The sequence below is a fragment of the Tamandua tetradactyla genome, chromosome 8, assembly GCF_023851605.1.
Source record: "Tamandua tetradactyla isolate mTamTet1 chromosome 8, mTamTet1.pri, whole genome shotgun sequence".
NCBI lineage: Eukaryota > Metazoa > Chordata > Mammalia > Pilosa > Myrmecophagidae > Tamandua > Tamandua tetradactyla.
This window is the reverse complement of record NC_135334.1, coordinates 31,266,089-31,281,583: the sequence shown is the minus strand read 5'-3', so window position 1 is coordinate 31,281,583 and position 15,495 is coordinate 31,266,089. Positions and strand designations below refer to the sequence as shown.

At 33.0% G+C, this 15,495-nt stretch overlaps 1 protein-coding gene across 4 annotated transcripts in view; it reads right to left on the bottom strand.

Annotated features, from left to right (window-relative positions):
- Positions 1 to 15,495, bottom strand: part of RDX (radixin) — a 149,956-nt gene that overhangs the window by 20,015 nt on the left and 114,446 nt on the right. For all 4 annotated transcript variants that reach the window (XM_077113027.1, XM_077113030.1, XM_077113026.1 and 1 more), the window contains 4 exons: positions 13,658 to 13,788; positions 4,303 to 4,463; positions 3,284 to 3,376; positions 647 to 889 (listed from right to left, as the gene is read on the bottom strand). In XM_077113027.1, coding sequence (XP_076969142.1) covers positions 647 to 889; positions 3,284 to 3,376; positions 4,303 to 4,463; positions 13,658 to 13,788 — 628 coding nt within the window. The remainder of the gene's footprint in view (positions 1 to 646; positions 890 to 3,283; positions 3,377 to 4,302; positions 4,464 to 13,657; positions 13,789 to 15,495) is intronic.

Below are 15,495 nucleotides of genomic sequence, written 5' to 3'. Positions count from 1 at the left end.
ATTTATAAAAGTTCTATATAGCTGCTACAGAGTAATGGTACTGCAAGAACTAAACTTTATACTACAAGGGAGGCTTTCTCCAAGTCTTAATATAAATATACCAATATTTGCAGTTAATAAATTTTGTAATTATCACCTCATTTTCATTTATTAATATTTAAAGCTTTCACTAATTCTGGAGAAAAGAAAGTTCTAACAATATTAACATTTTCAACTCTCATCTAATTATGAACAACTAATCAAGTAACCTTTGCCATTATAAAATCTAAATAACTCAGACATGAGATTTTTAAAAGGTAGTATCCTAAATATCACTGTTTCCAACCTACACCTTAGTGTTTTAAAACTAAATCCATTTGTTTTTTAACAATACTAGGACAACTTTCTGCCTTTTAAAATGGGTCAAGCTATAATTAACTTACTAGTTAAGACTTAGTTACATAAAATTAACAAAGGTTTGCTGATGAGTACATTCAATGTAGGAAATGAAATAATACGAATGCAGGTCAAGCACTCACAAAGCAATCACAATGCCATTCATTATTAGACTTCCAAAAATCACACATTCCTTTTTAACAAGTGTCTTAATAAGGAAAACACAAGTTATGACTTAAATATATATATACAATGACAAATTTTTAAATACCTGGAGTTGCTTCTTAACACGCTCATTTTTCTGTGTTTCTGTTACACGTTCTTCCTCACTTCTGTGGTTCATTACCCCTTCATTTGATAATTCAGCACTAGCCTGTGCATTATTCTCATCATGTTCATCATGCTCATTTTCTGTTGGAGGAATGACTGGTGGTGGTGGAGGTGGAGGAGGGGCAGACATCACAGTTTTTAACTCTTCTTTGGTCTTTTCCAAGTCCTCCTGGGCTGCAAAAGCCTGATTATTAAAAATAAGCTTATGAATAAATTACTTAAAAAACTGGTAACCAAAAGAACAAATCAAGCCTGTATCCCGCTTTTCAAACAAAAAATATATTTCTGGGTAATGAAAATAGGCCTTATTAATAAAAGCTCTATTTGAATGCTAGTAGGTAGGAGCAACAGAATTGAAAACATCATTTTGAAAACCCAAATAAAAGTATTAATTTTAGCAAAGACTATCATTTATTGCTAAAACTACAATGTAAATGTTTGATGGGAAATGGTTGCAATGCTACATCTAACAGATGACTTTTTAGCCCAAAGGAGAAAAATGTAACCAGGCAATGGAGGAATCAAGACTGTCATTATTCTAATCCAATGATCAATTAAAATAACAAATGGTGAGTGTCTTCTATTATAACACAACATGATGTATCCAACATCACCAATGATTTAGGTAATCATATCATCCTGTTTTGCCTGGAAAAGTTTTTTTTTTTTACACTGTTGGCCTGGTCTAACTATTAATAACACGTGCTTTCATTCTCAAAAGTCTGCAGTTGGATGATACATTATATGGATGTCCCACCTATGATGCCTGCTAGCCAACAATGTTCAGCATGAATTCTTCAAGGTTTCAGAACTAACTTCCAGTTTACAGGAAACACTGAGAATAAAAGGACAAGCTAAATGACACCACAAGGACTAAACCAGACAAAAAGAGAAATAGTACATTTTACAGGTCTCTTCAAAAAGTCATCATCATAAAAAGTGGGACTGACTATCCTAAATTAAAAAAGACTGAAAAGCAAATAGATGTTTGGCAGGCCACGGTGGCTCAGCAGACAGAGTTCTCCTCTGCGATGCCGGAGACTCGGGTTTGATTGCTGGTGCCTGCCCATGCCAAAAAAAAAAAGCAAACAGATGCAATGAAAAATCCTAATTTGTACACTGGCCTGACAAATTTACAAAAAGCTTTTTGGGTCAACTGGAAAATTCTGAATATAGCCTGATATTAGAAAAGATAAAAATTTAGTGAAGTGGAAACGAGTATGTACAGTTTTGATCTCCTTTTAAATATATAAATGTGTACACATATAAACACAGAGAAAAGACCCTGGAAGCATATATAGCAAGAAGTTACAGTACTGATCCTAGTTTGCAGGAACGTGATTTGTGTGTTCATGCATGTATGTGTGTGCACATCACAGAATTTGTATTTGTAATGTTATTTTCAAAAGTTACATGTCTCCGAAATTCATAAATCATCCCTATAAGGGAACTATACAATCCTAATAAAGAGAGTAGTGTTAACAGGCAGATTAACAGGGTTTTAGTCCCTTCAAAATGTTATATACAAACATATAATTCTAAATATATCAAATACCTCTCAGTGAAATTTAAACTGCTACAAAGACAATTTAAAAGTGAAAGAAACTGTTTTCCCTAGTAAGCATCTATTTTATTGTAGAAAAATCACAGGTCTATACACTACTTTGAGTATAAAAAATGTTTATAGTTGCATTTCAGAGTTAGCATCATTTAAAGTTTGAATTGAACTTTCAATACCATATATTTCTCACCTCTCCAATTAAAACCTCGATTTTTTTTCACAGGTCCTACTTTAGACATTAACAATTTCACCTACTTAGGATTTCGTATTAGAAATTTCAGTGTCATCTTCATTGTAGCCCTCTAATTCAACTGCATATTCAATTATTTGGTTGCCATGCCCTTTTGAGTCTACCACAAAATGTCTCTCAACTCTTTCCACTCCTCTTTAGTCCTACCTACTATCCCAAGCCACCCTTCATTCTAAATTCTAATTTTATAAAATCCTACATGATCACGTTATAATCGTCTTTTGAAATGTTCAGGGCCCGATATCCACAGACACTTTCCACTCAACCCCCGTCTTACCTAGCAGGACATGTAACACCTTTCACAACATCATTCCCTATTATCTAACTTTCCAGCCATAACTCCCAGCATTTCTGAATTCATATTCTAAGCTTTGCTCACTTACTGTCATTTAATAATTGTCCTTAAATAGGTCATATACTTTCCATAGCTCCTACACTCATACCCCTGTATCTGGAACAACTACCTTTTTGGTCCCTAATCATACCCAATCTTTTCTATCCCCAAAATCTGACCTGTTAATCAAGACCCAGCATAAACTTTTAAAGTTTCCCCAATATCTATCTCACCCCACAGAAATTAATAATTGTTCTGTTTCCAAAGTATTTAGTTTACATCAAGGGATTAATATTTACTACAAAATACATACACATATATTATCTTTTCCCTTCTAAACTAACAGTATCTTATATTCATCTATAAGAATTCCGCATAATGTTGGGTACAAAATAAGTATTAAACAAATGCTAATAAATGAACAAATTATTACTTTGTGTTGCCACTCAGTAGCTTCCTCTTCCTTTTTCTTCTTGGCTTCTTCTAGGAGTGCAATCTTGGCAGTGAATTCAGCAAGTTCTGCTGCCTGGTTAAAACAAATAATAAAATTACCAAAACTAAAAAACAATTTATTTTCAGTAACCTTGTGACATGTTAAGTCAACAAAGCTTTCATGTGCATGCTCTGGCCCTTTTAATACGATGCTTCTCTTAAATAGTTTTCCATTTTAAAAAAATGGTAATATTTCTTTAAAGTCTCAAATAATTTTTTTTAACTCTATAAGCAAATAGTTAATTCTGTTTCATAGCAGGAACTTAAAATGTATAACCCAAGAGCTGTGTTTGTAACTTTTATCAATAAATATAAACTATTTACCAAAGACCATACAGGAAAAATTTATAATTATATAATGCTTTCTAGTTTAAAGAGCACTTTGTCAAATTTCATTTGATTCCTCAACAATTCTATAAGGTGGCATTATTCCTTTTTCAAAAGGATGAGTACTAAGCTCAGAAAGGCCCAAAGACATAACAAGTAAATACCTGAACCAATATTTAAAATCAGGATCTTCTAAGTGTCATGGCTACTCCTTGTGATATGCATTTCCATGAAATAAACAAGAAACCCACCAACTAATTATGGCCTACAATTATTTTATAAGAGCAAAAATTTATTGTGCATTTATCTAAAGCAAAACATGCCAGTTAGCTTATTACAGAACTGCCCAAACGATAGTTGGACAAATGAGAAGCATTTGCTGGCTATAGACAACATTTATAAATAAACTATAGGGAAAAAAGACAACATTTATAAATAAACTATAGGGGGAAAAAAATCTGTTATTCTGTTTTATTTAAGCAGAAATAAAATTTTCTGATTTATTTCCAACACTTTGTTATTAAGTTACTTATATCTTTGGTTTATTTTTCAGAAGGAATACTTAATTTCAGAAGGCTCATTTAGTACTTTAAACTTTTCTTCTCTAACATAGACTTAAAATAGGTTCCTTACTAGCTGTTCCTGATTCTTCATCTGATCAGCAGCCTGTTTTGCTATAGCAGTTTTTGCCTCTTCAGCAGCTCGACGCTCCTTTTCAAGTCTTTCTGCTTCTTCTTTTGCTCGTTTCCGTTCCTGCTCCAGCTCAAGAGCTTTGCGAGTCTGTTCTTCTAGTTCTGTCAAATATGTATATACACCCCCCAAATGATTAATTCTAATTATTCTCATGGTCCAAGCCAAAATAGTAGCAAGAAATCTAATCTATACAATATCCAAAAAAAACTGCACATATGAAATACACCTACACCTCATTTTTAACTTGGCAAAAGCCTGTTTTTTAAAATCAATTATACAATTCAGTAACAGGAAAAAATGAAAATCCTTTGTAATTCAAGTCATATCAGAAAGCAAGAGGCACATACCTTTATTTTATGATTGACTTTACTAAACAATTTATCATCTGCTTAAGAAATCTTAAATATTAAATATGTTTTATTTATCTAAACCCAGCATTAGACAGGTAAACAAAATTTTTTTAATGTTAATTTCTTTTATCAGAACAATGATTTATTTTAGTCAAAAACAAATTTACAGATGGGAGCAGGGGAAATACAAGGTGAGCTAGGAATATCTTGTAGTTCATAAATTAAGTTAAAAAAAAAAAAAGGCTTTTACCAAAAACCTGACAGTTGAGTTGAGAAAAATAAATTTACATTTTCTATAATCTTAAACATTACACCTAGGAGTAATAGTTGCTCACATTTGATCAGTGAACCTGCACATATTTCGGGAAATACAACCGAAGAAGAATAAAATGCACTTTTATTGTACTTAACACTGAAAAATCAGAGAAGACATAATTGTTTTCATTAAACCAAAATTATTAATTTAGTCACATTTACCAAAGATTTGCCTCAATTAACTAAAAGTGTTTCTGAGTTAGTTTTTGTAGCCAAAAAAAAAAAAAAAAATTAAGTCTAGCATGTGAAATACTTAACGTAAAATTTCCTCATTTTCTTGGAATTTCAGGAACATCTGACATATAAGTGCTTCTTTATCTCTATAAACCAATCAGAGCAGAGCTCCTTTAGTGAGACTTCACAAAATAATTGATTTCTGAATTACATGGACACACAGACACAGAGAGATTATTATAGCTTCCATCCTACAATGTCAGCCACCAATCAAGAGATGCAAGAGACACAGACTAACAAACCAGATCCTGTCAGCTCTCACCCAGTGTCAATGGCATTTACACAGATCACCAAATAGGTCATAAAACTTAATTCCCAAGTATTGCTGCCACCTATGGGAAAAACTTATCAGCCATAAACAAACCAAAACTAAAAATAAAACACAGAGGTGGACAGGCAGCATGGACTGGCCTCTGATATCTATTTTCCCTTGTTTGACCAACAAAAGGAACAGGGTCATATGCAGTAAAAAAAATTTCTGGCATTGGTTGACTGTTGCTGGAAGAGCCCTTCTAAAACTAATCGCTTATTTTAGTTTCTTGGGCTGCTCAAGCAGATACCATGAAATGGGCCACGTTGAACAATGGGAATCTATTGGCTCATGATTTATTTGTTTTTACTTATTAAAATATATATATATATATATATTTTTTTTTAACATGGGCAGGCACCGGGAATCGAACCCAGGTCCTCGGGCATGGCAGACAAGCACTCTTACCTGCTGAGCCACCGTGACCCGCCCAAAATATATATTTTTTGAAAGAATAATTCATTCACTTCAAAATTCAAACAGTTCAAATGATATATAGCAAAAAGTCTTCCCATACTTGTCCTTCAGTCACCCAGTTTCCCATCCCAGATGTAAACAATACAATCAGCTTCTTAAATGTCCTTCTGAAGGTAAGAAATTAAGATGTTAAAAAATTAATTTACTGGCCAAAAAGGAATTTTAATGTGAATTGTATGAACTTTTTAAAATTTAGAGTTACTGGAACACATGGTATGGAGACAATTAACTAATATTTAATAATAAATGACATGAATTTAAGTGTGTAGGTCATAAAATCAATTTCCTTTCCTTATTCCAATGAGTGAATGGGAAAGGAAAATATTACTAGCATAAAAACAGAAAAGTTTTAAATGTGAATTTTTTTAAAAGCAAAATTTTAAACACTGTTTTAGCAATTCTTATTTATCAACATGTAGGTCTCTGTCAGAAGACAACAGAATGCCATCTATTACAGGGTGCTTTGTCCTCCAAGAATGGCTCTTTTTCTGTATACTTTAGAACAGAGGGAGAAAATCTGAAAAGCTATATGCCATGAGATTTGAAAACTAACTGTAATGTGCAAGTTTCTTCGTTGGTTTTGATAATAAATAATTTAAGTAACTGAAGTTAAGACTTAGGAGGCAAGAGGATTGGGGAAGAAAAACAACTCTTTGCTTAGGCTTTAAGTCCTTGAAAAAACAATGTGAAAATTCCATGTGGCCACATGACTGTAAAAATGAAATGTATATAACAGTGGATGTTACCACAGCTAAATTCCAGGACTACTCATTTTTAGACTTTGCCTTCTAAAATGTGGACAATCAAGCTTTTCTTATGATTATTATTCTTTATTTACTAGTTCAATGCTATATCAAACAAACCTATAAAGCTCATGGCTTTTTCATCTAAACAAGCAAATAGCTAAAGAAAAGTTTACAAATAAAAACAATGCTTTATTTTCTCTCATAATAAAAATTCTTTCTGTGTTGTGAGACAAGAAACAAATATTTGGGTTATATAAAGTTAAAATCTGAAATATTCCCTAATATTTGTAATTTTCCATCAATTTTTGTAATAAATACCAATTTGAAGAACAGTAGCCAAGGCAATAGTTGATTTGTAATATACTATGAATTATACAAAGGTCTACTTTTTTTTTAATGTTGAAAATGAACCTTGAAAACTTCAAATCTACTCCAGTCTCTTCTAGAAAGTATGGTTATGAATAGCTATATATCTCCATAAGTAATTCCCCCTGCTTTGTTCCTTTCCAGTTATATGAGTTAAATCAGGAGTTGGTAAACTACAGCCCATGAGCCAAATCCAACTTACTGCCTCCTTCTGTAAATAAAGTTTTATTGCAACACAGCCACCCTCATTCATTTACATATTTTCTATAGCTGCTTTCATACTGCAATGGCAGAGTTGATTAGTTGACAGAGACTATCCTGAAATACCTACCATCTGGACCTTATAGAAAAAATCTGTGAACCTGTGAGTTAGAATGAAACAAATGCAATTCCTGCAAAGAAAGATTCAATGAGAAAGGTAAACAATATCAGATTTTTTCCTATCTGCTTTATAAAATTCCAGAACTTACAATTTTTGAGGTCTGGCCTATGGGAAGTGGGTACCAAAAAATCTGGCTTATATCAAATATCAGCTCTTTGAATATAAATATTAAATGTTATGAGAATAAACTACTTTTTATATTGATAGTGTCATATTAGATGTACATGGTTATAGTGTTTAATTGGGAGTAGAATAACCATATAATATGTAGTAATTATTCTATATTCAACAATATTTATGAAAGCTTCTCTTTCTCAATTTTCTCTTCTCTTTCTCAATTTTCCCCCGAATCCAAGCATTACTTGATTATGGCTGATCTAAGACTGCGCAAATCAAGTGATCTCTTATCTTAATTTATGTTAGCCCAAAGGCATTACTTTGAAACTGTCATAATTTTAACAATAATAAAACATATAATAAACCAAATATCCCAAATGGGTTATGGACTTTTCCCAATCTAAGGCAATGGTTAATTAGGTAATGCATATTCTTATCCTAGATAAAGAACCCAAGAAGAAAATGGAAGAAGCTCCTGAGTAGCAACACAAAGTAATAATTTGTTCATTTATTAGCATTTGTTGAATACTTATTATTCAATATGCTGAATTTTTATAGAGGAATATAAGATACTATCGGTTTAGAAGGGAAAAGATAATATGTATGTGTGTATTTTGTGGTAAATATTAATCCCTTGATGTAGGCTAAATACCTTGGAAACAGAACAATTATTAATTTCTGTGGGGTGAGATAGATATTGGGGAAACTTTAAAAGTTTACGCTGGGTCTTGACCAACAGGTCAGATTTTGGGGACAGAAGAGATTGGGTGTGATTAGGGACCAAAGAGGTAGTTGTTCCAGATACAGGGGTATGAGTATAGGAGCTATGGAAATAGGAGCAATAGACAATTATTAAGTGACACTAAGTGAGCAAAGCTTAGAATACGAATTCAGAAATGTTGGGAGTTATGGCTGGAAATGAAGCTGTGAAAGATGTTAAGTGTCCTGCTAAATAACACAGGGGGGTTGAGTGGAGAGTATCTGTGGAATTGGGCTTTATCCAGGATAAACATGTATTGTATCTAAGCGATAGAGTATATTATGCTACCATTAAAAAAAAATGATATCTATGAATGCATATGAAGTGATTTTCAAGATATATTGTTAACTGAAAACAGGAAGGTGCAAAATGATATATATAGAGTGTGTTGAAAGAAAGTAATGAAAACGAGAATTTATATTTGCGTGTATACTGCACATCTGCTTATTTTGTACACACAAAAAAATAGACATTTGCTAATTCCCAATAGAGGAAGAACAAATGCAGCAGCCTGATGCTTGTAGTAATCTACCAGGCTGGGAAGACACAGGTTTAGTTTTGATTCTGCCAAGGCAACCATAAGGAAAAAACTGATAAATTGAACTTAAAATAAAGAATATCTCTTCATTCAAATGGCACCATTAAAAGAAGGAGAAGGTAAGTCATAGAGAGAAGGTATTTTTATAAGAAATGCAAAACACTCCAACATACCAAATAAGAAAAAGCCAGACTAATTCAACTTTTAAAAATGGGCAAAAGACTTGAAAACGCACTTTACAAATAGTTAATAAACATTTTCAAAGGTGCTCAAAATCATTAGTTATCAAGAAAATGCACTGTATTCAATGGACAAAACAGAATGGCTACAGATAAATAAATACCCCCCCCCCCCCAAAAAAAAAGACTAACAATGACAAGCAGTGGAAGTAGTGGTGAGGCTGTAGAGCAACTGAACTTTCATTCACTGAGGGTACAAACTGATAATCACTTTGGCAAACTGACGATTCAACAATTCTACTCCTTGGTATATACCCTCAAATCTTAATATACTGAAGTATACTAAATGCTTTGTACAAGAATGCTCACAGCATTATTTATTTATAATAGGCCCAAACCGAAAATATCACAAATAGCCATCACCATAGGATAGGTAAATTGCAATGTAAACATGCAATAAAATATTATTAACAGGCAGTGCAACGGTGGCACAGCGGCAGAACTCTTGCCTGCCAAGCTGAAGACCCAGGTTCGATTCCCACAGCCTGCCCAAGCCCAAAAAAATAAAAATAAAAATAAATAAATAAAATATTATTAACAATAAAGAACAAACCACAGTTACAGGAAGAAGTTTGAGCAAAAAGAAGCCAGAGTCATGAATTCATTTATAAGTAGCTCAAAAAAAGCAAGACTATTCTCAGGCATGACACCAAAAGCACAAATGACAACAGAAAAACAGATAAACTGGACTTCATCCAAATTTAAAACTTTTGGCTTCACCGTCAACAAAGCAAAAAAATCACAGAATGGGAAAAAAATATCTGCAAATGATATGGGATAAGGGATTTACAAGAATATATAATGAACTCCACTCAACAATAAAAAGTACAAATAACCCAAGTGAAAATGGACTTTTCTCCAAAGAAGATATACAAATGGTCAATAAGCACATGGGCAGAAGTTCAACATCATTAGCCATTACGGAAATGCAAATTAAAATCACAACATACCACTTCAAACCCATTAAGAAGACAATAATAAAAAAGACAAATAATAACAAGTATTGGCTAGGATATGGAGAAATCATACATTGCTGGCAAGAATGTAAAATGGTATAGCCACTTTAGACACCAGTTTGGAAATTCCTCAAAAAGTTAAAACAGAGTTACCATATGACCCAGAATTCTATTCCTAGGTAATGTATATCCCCAAAGGAAATTAAAACATACATCCACACAAAAAGTTCACAGCAGTACTGTTCACAATAGCCCAAATAGTGAAACAACACAAATGTCTACCAAATGATGAATGGATAAATAAAAATGTAGTGTATCCATACAATAGAATATTATTCAGCAGTAAAAGGAATGAAGAACTGTTATATACTACAATATAGATGAAAACATTATGCTAAGTAAAAGAAGCCAGTCACACATATACAAAGAAAATATGTTGTCTGATTCCATTTACATGGCATGCCCAAAATAGGCGAATTTATATTAGTGGTTCCTTAAGGGTGGGGAAGGGAGGCAGGGATTGGGGAGAAATGAAAGTGACATTTTGAGAGTGATGAAAATGTTCTAAAATTTATTGTGGTGAAGGTGCCACAACTCTGTAACCATACTAAAAAGCCATTAAATAGTATACTTTAAATGAATGAAGTGTATGCTATGTGACTTGTATCTCAACAAAGCTGTTATAAAAACATATAAGACTAAATTCAGGGATGATATAAGTCAGAATAGTGGCTACCTTTGGGGTGGAATATTGAATGGAAGGAAATACAAAGTAGGGTCCATGATTGCTGGTAATGTTCTATATCTTGTTCTAGGTGATAGTTACAGAAATCAATTCACTTTGCAAAAATTCATTGACCCAAACACGTAAGATATACTTTACTGTATGTATGCTATACTTAAGGAAAAAGGTTTTATTTAATACAACAATAAATTTTTTAAATATCAGAAAGCTAAGTTAGGGATTACTACTTCCATTTTAGAAATAAGGAACGTGAGGGAACTGAAAAGTTAAATCATTTGCAATGGTCATATTCGAACTGACAGAATTAAGGCTTGGCTTCTAATCTTAAACAATGCATATTTAAAGTGGGATCCCCCCCCCCCCCGACTTTTACCCACAACTACTACTTTTTAATCACGTAATCATGCTTATTTCCTTCACAGGAACTTACAACTATGCAAAATGATTCTGTTATTTGTTACTCTGTTTCCCTCTCATTAAAATGTAAGCTCCATGAAAGGAGAGACCTTTTCTATGCAAAACTGTTTCTCTAAAAAGAAAAAAACTACTAAAATAAAATTTTTTTAGAAAATTATTTTTAATTATGTTTAGATCTCTAGTACCTACAACTGTACCTACTAGCTGTTTACTCAGTATCCAAAATGAATGAAATCATGACACCCTAATTATTTCCTATGGTGTCTTTTTCAAGGTGGGAACTGACTTTGATACTTGTTGGAACAGCAATTGAATACAGGTCTGGCAAATTTAGTCACCAATATATCTTAAAGTTGGTTAAAAAAAAAAAGGGAGGGGGATAAAGGAGGTTAAAATAATGATGGTATAAAATGGTAGAACGGTTCTAGGTAATGATTTGTGATTCATTTGAAATGATGATGATGTCAATTTAAAATTTTTTAAATTAAGATGACAATAATGTCTAGAAACATTCCTTATTTAAACAAAAATTTATATAATCTAAATATATAGAGCACTGCATTTGAATGATAATTTACCATAAATTACAAGACAATCATATAGATTTAGGACAGTCTGGGAAAGCTTTATTACTAGAAATTTAAAAAAGAAACATACAAATTGGATGTCCTTTACATGTCCTTTGCCTTAAGATGACTGACTTGAAATTATGTCTTGGTAAGGATTTCTACATTCTTTATGTTCTATCTTCCTTATAGACTTTAGAGCTTCTTTACTTGAGCAGTTTTCTGTATGTAAACCATTAACACTTTTATTATACATCCTAAATAAATAAGATTAAAAAAGACTTAGTAAGTAGCTATTATTCACTCAGAAAAGGTTTTTGTAAATGTAAAAAAAAGTGTTATCAATCTTTTTCCCCCGACATATTCTAACACACGCCAGATTTTTTACAGCATCCACTCCACCAAAAGTACTGTTTATACCATTTACATGACACATACACATTACCTAGCATCATTAATATTTAATATATATCTTTTTTTTACCAACTCTATAGACTTTATGTATAATCTTATGTGTGCTGTGTATTTGTACTTCTAGAATGTAGCACAAAGTAGGCACTGAATAAATGTTTGCTTTAATGGGTGAAATAAGGCACCAGAATGGTAGACATACAATCAAGTTGAAATTCAGGAAACAAGTCCCGCCCTGAGCTGTAGATTTCTAGTAAGTCCCTTCACTACTCTACAACTCTGAACTAAGTAGTTGGTAGGTCTTTTCTACTTCTGAGAAGCAAGGCTTTGAATCAGTCAGAATAAAACTCAGGATTTTTCTCCTTTCTTTTCTTAGAAATGTTATTTCCAATTTTGTAACTGGAATGATAAACCAGTTTGTGGATTAGTGGCAATCTCTGTGACTTCTCCTTCTACTAACCACCTACAGATTATTTTATCAACTACTCAAGAGAATCTATTTACCAAGTCAAACTGTGTAAGGAGTGAAAATAAACCTTAAATAAGACTATTAACTATTTCCAATAGAACTGAAAGGCTAGTTCAACTAGTTGTTAGGAAAGTAGGTATTAATTGTAGTGTAGATATATAGATAGTTTACACTGCATGTTATCCCCTAAGATCCCACTGTTAAAGAACAGCAAAACTTAATTCGTTTTTTTTTTCTTTTGTCCTCCCCTCATTTGTTGTTTACAAACAGTACATCCTAGAGTTACAAGATTTAAACAACACTTTATAAATGCAATGTATGCTTTCTATACACTGTAGCATTTTGGGACATACTACCTAGTAAGTAGGTTCTTGCAAACATGTTATCAACAAAAAAAAAAAAACCTCAAAACATTTTTTTTTTATACTTTCTGTTTTGTGTACTTTCTAATATCATGAAATCAAATCTTCAGGGGCTCCATCCAAAGTTGAGTCTTTAAAGTGTATATAGCCAGAATAACTTAAAATGTCATAAAGTTCTTAAATGCCCATAAAGTATGATCTAAATGCTTCTATATAGATGCCATCAAGTACCAAATGCTTTGTTCATAAAATTCTGAACAGTAATAGGTATAAATTAATATAGTCATTTATATTATATAATAAGAATATACATGCAGAATATTTTAATGTTTAAGTAAATGAAAGAGAAGAACACATGAGCACTGTATAGCTGAACTGGCCTCAGCTAAACATGTTTAAATTCTGACTTCAAGTATAAACTTATCAAAATTAAATGAATTATCCTACATAAGGAACAAGACTTAAAAGTAAGAAAATACTACTACTGGAAAACAGAGCAACAATTTTGGATCCATTTTCAAAAAGAAACTTTTACCTTTCTGGGCTTTCATGGTCTGTTCTTCAATTTGCCTTAGACGTTCCATTAGTTCTTCTTTTTCACGTTCTATTCTTTCCTTTTCCTTTTCTGCTATTTCTCTTTTCTTCTTTTCATTCTCTAATTGTGCCCTTAAAAACAATTGCATTTGATTTTTTACAAATTAATAAAGAGAAATATTATTCATGTGACACCTGAAAACTAAGTATAAATCAGCAAAGAAGAAGCTAAAGCATAAGTACTTTAACAATCTTTATTATTTTCCATTGTGTTCAAAACAGCATATGGTTAAAACTATAGGATCATACTTTACACACACACATATGCACAAATAAACATTACTGGTGTCACAATGAAATAGACAAAGGGTGTTTATATATATATATATATATATATACACACACGATATATGTATTTGAAATAGCCATTTTAGGGAGATTCTCAAAGGACAAGTTTTAAAAAGTATTAGGAAAGTTTAACTATCTAATCTATCCTTGGTATGCAAAGCGAATTTTTAAGAATGAAAAAAATCAGATATACCATTTGTATACTAATGAACAATGCTAACAACTATAAGCCAACACAAAAAAAGTTAACTGTGTGGTTGCCACACCCAAGAAAATGCTTTCTTTAGTAGAAACCCTCCACTGGGGAAATAAAGCCTTGGAGGGAGCACGCGAAAACAAGAACCCTAACTGTAAAATAAACTGGGAGAGCAACAATTTCAACATTAAAAGTGAATTAATCCATGTTTCATTTCTTGGGTAGTTCCCATTTATGCCCAGATAACAGATGACAAAACAGTTTTATCTTCTTTGACAATTCCATTAGAATGTAAATAGGTGCCCAATGCTATTTTTAAAACGTTATCATCAGAGCTCAGTGGGAAAGGGTGCCTTGATAATTTAACTGTATCTGGCATGGGCCTGATGAGACCATTTCTTTCAAATATAGCCAACTTCTTTCACCAAACATCCACCAAGTACCTACCATGGGTCAGGCTCTATGTCGGGGGCTGGAAATACAAATATGAGTAAGAGTCAGATAAGAAACTGTGTTAATCATCAGATAACATTGTCTACTTAATCTCAACAGTATCTCTAAGTTTGATGAATAATAAAAAAATACTCTGAGAATAATTTTCGTTTTTTATTAAAAAAAAATCCATTGTGATTGCATTTCTGAAATTCATCTGAATATGTGGCCTAAATATCCCATAAAAAGACATCACTGCCATCTAGTGTAATGTCCAAATTTCAGGCACAAAACCATGTAGTTCCTAGTCTCATATATACTTATCAGCAAAATTTTATATCAAAATTTTTCTTTTCTTTATTCTAAAAATCTGAATTTAAAACTGCATGCAGGAATTCTGGAAGATGGCTGTCTAGAGTAGCTTGAGACTAGCCCTGCTCCACAGGAAAAATTAGAGAAGGGACAGGAGGGCGACTGAGGTGGCAATTCAGGAATGCGGCTGACCTGGGAGAGCCTTCTGCACCAGATGCAGCAATCCTGGTTGCAGAGGCAGAAAGCAGGAGCCTGGCACGGAGGCATGGAGTCGGGGAGCCCACGGGAGTCCATGGATGGGAACGCAGGACTAGGAAGTAACCACTTTCCTCACCAGTGCAGCCCCTTGATTGGTGATTAACCCCACACCTCACACACCTGAGCCAATCACCTTCTTCCATTTTCCATGCTCCAGGCACCCCAACCCACCAGCCTCCAGTGTACGTGTGTGCCCCACACCCCCACTTCAAGTGCAGCCCAACCCACCTCTCCTGCACACCTGAGCACTACCTCCCTCTCCCTGTTCCTGCCCACAGTGTCACCCAGCCTCA